We start from the raw sequence: 5000 nt of genomic DNA on the forward strand, positions 1-5000 counted from the left end.
TGGGATTGTGTAGATGTCTGCGCGTGGGTATGTTTCTGTGCTTGCACTGCACGTTTCATGTAGAACGTACAGTGTGTGTGTGTGTGTGTGTGTGTGTGTTAGAAGATGAATCACCTCATATTGGGGGCGGTGTGCTGGGTCATAGGGGAGAGAGTGGGGACAGATGGCAGGTTGGTGCTGGCTGGACCCTGGCCTGCTGCTGCTGAGAGGAAACCAGAGAGCACTCTGATTAGTCTGGACCACGCACAACTACTAATAGACACACATGCAGGAAGAAATATTGAAATATATGATACACACACGTATGCATGTAAACACACAACCTTCTCTCTACTGTAGCGCGCGCACACACACACACACACACACACACACACACACACACACACACACACACACACACACACACACACACACACACACACACACACACACACACACACACACACACACACACACACACACACACACACACACACACACACACACACACACACACACCAGCGAGCGACAGGGCAGCCCCATAAATCTGTGCACAGACGTCCTTCTATGAAATAATACAGTGGTCTCCATTCAAATGCAGAGAATGGGGCTCGATTTATGGCCCTGCAGGACAAGCAGGCTGTGAGTGTAGTGTAATTTTATGTGTAGATAACACATGATGTACTCCTGGCACTATACGTCTTCCTGTGGCAGTACCACTCACACCTCTCACGGACACTTTGACTGGAAAAGTACACAGTACAGTGCAGGCCTCATTCAAGCAATTCCGATTTTTCATACATTTAAAATGCTTAAGATATTTTCATAAAATAGCTAAAGTACTCGATTTACAAGCTCCCAAAGCATCATGAGGCATTGTGAGCTTGTAGCCATTGTTTTACGCTATTTGGTGCACATGAAAGTATTAAGTATATAGGGGTGAAGTGGTCATCGCTCATCTTTAAGGGTCTATTAAATAGACCCTTAAACCAAATAGAACCAAATAGACTATTGGGTTCAATTTTATTCAATTCATTTAAAAATGTCTTCATATACCACCAATATAATAATTATATTTTGTCCTGTAATCCTTTTGGATTATAGGCTATATCAAAACAATACATCTATATCACACAATGCTGCTACATACAAAATGTTACACAGTAGAATCATCTGTGTTCATTTGAACAAAATCTTCTAAATTAATATGACATACTTTCCAACCAGTTTTATAACTTCTTTGACATTAAAAGAAATTGAAATGTAGTTCTACAGCGGCTGAAGTTGATATGCAATGCAAAACGCAATATGAAGTTACGTTTAATGCTCCAATTACTATTAAATTCATCTTATTCCATAGGTCGTTTACATGCCAATTAACTCCGTCGGCACATTTCTGTGTGACCGTTTCATTACACAACTTGAAAATAAAGAAGCTTTTTACGACTGCATTTGTGGGACGGAGACACGCGGGGTACAGAGTGGCTGTTTTGATTGATCTGCCTGTAAATTCACTTCAGTGTGGCTCATAAATACAGGCAATGCCCAGCAGAATATGGAGCAGGAGAGACGCAGAGGGGGGATTCCTCTGCTGTTTTGCAGGGAGGGAGAGCTTGTTTTTCCAACCGGGACAGTCTCCAAGCAGGGATAACTCTTATGGAATGACAGGGAGAGGAGAGCGGAGCAGACTGGAATGTGTGTGTGTGTGTGTGTGTGTGTGTGTGTGTGTGTTAAGCAGCCATGTGGGCCTGCTGGGAGCCTCCCTCTGGAGTTGAAGTAGCTCCTTCAAACAGAGAGGAGTAAATGAACTGATCTCCATTAGTCCTCCCACTGCTCTCTCTAACACACACACGCGCACACACACGCACGCACAGCTAATACACACTGAACAAACAGACAGAAGCTGTGCATATCCACACACAGTTACATGGATGTACACAGACACACAGCTACATATTTACTCAGGCATGCTTTACACTCTTTCGTGCAGCAGCCCATGCAGTGTGGTCATTATTCACAAGCACACACACACACACACACACACACACACACACACACACACACACACACACACACACACACACACACACACACACACACACACACACACACACACACACACACACACACACACACACACACACACACACACACACACACACACACACACACACACACACACACACACACACACACACACACACACACACACCCTTTTTTCAAGTAACCCTCCCCCCCAACCCCCCACGCCTCCCTTAAACACACAGACACACTCCTCAGTGAGAAAACATGACACATTCACACACGAGCACACGTGACAGATTCATACACATGCGCTTATTAACACACTCCCTACAAATACACACACTAAGCCCTCAAACATGAAAGAGAAAAGCTAATGTTGACCGTCTGACCACAGTTTATACTGCACACTCATCATGAATATATGAATATATGAATACAGGCTAACATATTCCACTTCCTCTGCATTTAGAAGGTTCTAGGCCTGGCCTATACAGTATATGTGCCAAGCAGACCAAAGCATGACTTAAGTTGTCATCAATGACATCATTGTAGACAGGATTGGTAATTTCCACATTTCAAACATTTATTTATTTGTATTTATTTGTTTTAGGAACAAGGCTTCTATTTCAGCATGCCAATTTTCCAGGAAGAGAAAGGCTGCAGATTATATCAGGTTGGAATCCCTGTGATGCCGTCATAGCATAGGTAGGCAGGCTTCTGAACTGTCCACAGCCCTCCTCTGAGACTTGACACAATGTTTCAATAAGCATACATTAGTGAGGACCTTTTTTGTGCTCTTTTAAGCTCTATTTAGACTCCACCACACAACTGAGTCGCTTGCTGAAAAAAAACTGATTTAGAGTACAGTATTAGGCTTTGCATCTGTGCGTGCACCGGTGGATGCCAGTGTTGCGCAAGCAGAGCGAGCAAGTACTGCGATCGGCTGGGTATGTATGTCAGTGTTGTCCACCGGCCAATACTGTAAGTATGTATGTACGTATGTATGTCAGTGTTGTCCACCGGCCAATAAGTATGCATTGTATGTATGTCAGTGTTGTCTACTGTAAGTATGTACGTATGTATGTCGGTGTTGTCCACCGGCCAAAAAGTATGCATTGTATGTATGTCGGTGTTGTCCACTGGCCAATAAGGGACCACCATTCTTGATGACGAAACTAAGGTAATGCAACTTGTGACCCAACTTGTGTACAAGGCGCTAGTTGGTACCTCGACAGAGTGTATTTCTAGTTTGTTCTGTAACAACCACATGAATGTAGCGTTAATGTAGTAGGTGCAGATTTTAGAGCATTGCAACTTCTGTGGCTATGTGCTTGATCATGATCAAGACGTATTCATCAAAGTAGTCTACCGCCAACTGACGCTGCCTTACGGCACCTTCTGTGAACAGCACCGGTGGGTGAACATCGAGGCCTATGGGAGGGGCTGTGGAGGGCGTTTTAACACACCGATGGTAGAAGAGTGGGAGATGGTATTTGTGCTGTATGCAAATTTCCCTTGTGTGGACATGAATAAATTGTTAAAATGTGCGTGTGTGTGTGTGTGTGTGTGTGTGTGTGTGTGTGTGTGTGTGTGTGTGTGTGTGTGTGTGTGTGTGTGTGTGTGTGTGTTTAGTGCGAGCCAACCAGTGTAAGTTGTGTGGCACATTCTCACCAGCTGTGGAGTCTGCCGAGGTGACCTGGGAAGCGTCGCCAGCAGAAACCACAGCAACGTTGTTGATGGGCGTGCTGGCAGAGACGGAGGCCGCTGCGGTGGCTGATGGGACAGCAGCAGAGGAGGAGCCTGGAGACGGACCTGCTTTCTTGGGGGCCACGACGACACTTCTGTAAAAAGACACAACAGACCACTGTTAGTATGGTGACGGAACTGAAGAAACCTAGGGAGAACATGTCATTTGCAAACCAATATATATGATATGAGTTTAAATATACAAATTAGAGATTCTGTATTAGGACTATTGTGAGAAAAGCGCTGATGCTGGAACTGTGGACATGGTGGTCAGAACAGCAACCATGTGGACAGCAGCCCATTAGGCAGAGGAAGAGTAATTAGGAGACCATTTTCCTGACACAGAATATTCTGGAATGGCCACATCCATCTTCCGTCCAATCAATGGACTCCCTGCAGCAGTCAGTCATCCAGGATAATATGGTAATCTGTTATATCTGTCTGATACTATCCTATAGTCAAACTTCGTAATGGGTTTTGTATTGAGGCCCAGATTTTGCGCTGGCTGTTAAGTCTGGACCCAATAATTTTAATGACACCATATTACATCGATTAGATAATTTTTTTAATGACATGGCTCTGTAGTAGGCAGAGCTGTCTGTGTGCGTGCGTGCGTGCGTGCGTGCGTGCGGGTCCAATATCACAAACTGCTGGACCGATCAGTGTCATATTAGTTGTGCACCGTGTCAGTAGGCCAAGGATGTACCTCCACATACAATTTTGATCACATGTGACTGACATCAGTCATTAAAAACCATCTCTAACCACATGCCTGCAACATCTTCCGTATGTCACTGATCACATGACCCCAACAATCAATTCTCCAGTTCTAGTTTGTTTTGTTTTTTGTCTTATTTCCACACAACTCTAAGGTATATTAATTACATAGTTCAATGTTGAAATGAATTACCTGAACATTGATCAGCTCTGCACAGCTCTGACAGGTATGATACAGCTGGCTCAGGAGCAACTACCTTATTATGATCCCATCTCCAACAGCTACTGTCAGTGTGCACTCTAAAAAGACACTTCACCCTCTAAATTGTTCCAGCGGAGCCATTCAGTGTCTACCATTTAAAAGTCTGTGGCTCTATTGGGCAGCTCCTACTGTAGCTGAGCATGCGTGGGTAGAGTGGGAAGCAGAGTGTTCAGACAACATTCACCAATTAAACTAAGGTTAGGAAATGTTTTTAAATTACTACAGTGATATGAGAGTCAATGAGAGAGAGAGAGAGAGAGAGAGAGAGAGA

The 5000-nt window shown here is 44.2% G+C and overlaps 1 protein-coding gene across 9 annotated transcripts in view; it reads right to left on the reverse strand.

The window, feature by feature from the left end:
* lrba (LPS-responsive vesicle trafficking, beach and anchor containing) overlaps positions 1-5000 on the reverse strand; it is a 312184-nt gene that overhangs the window by 201103 nt on the left and 106081 nt on the right. For 5 of the 9 annotated variants that reach the window (XM_079499894.1, XM_079499893.1, XM_079499891.1 and 2 more), the window contains exons 30-31: positions 3676-3845; positions 115-202 (exon numbers count right to left, since the gene is read on the reverse strand). In XM_079499894.1, the coding sequence (XP_079356020.1) occupies positions 115-202; positions 3676-3845 (258 nt within the window). The remainder of the gene's footprint in view (positions 1-114; positions 203-3675; positions 3846-5000) is intronic. The other 4 variants (XM_079499897.1, XM_079499892.1, XM_079499896.1 and 1 more) reach the window with 1 other exon arrangement.

Source organism: Electrona antarctica (genome assembly GCF_951216825.1).
Source record: "Electrona antarctica genome assembly, chromosome: 4".
Classification (NCBI taxonomy): Eukaryota; Metazoa; Chordata; class Actinopteri; order Myctophiformes; family Myctophidae; genus Electrona; species Electrona antarctica.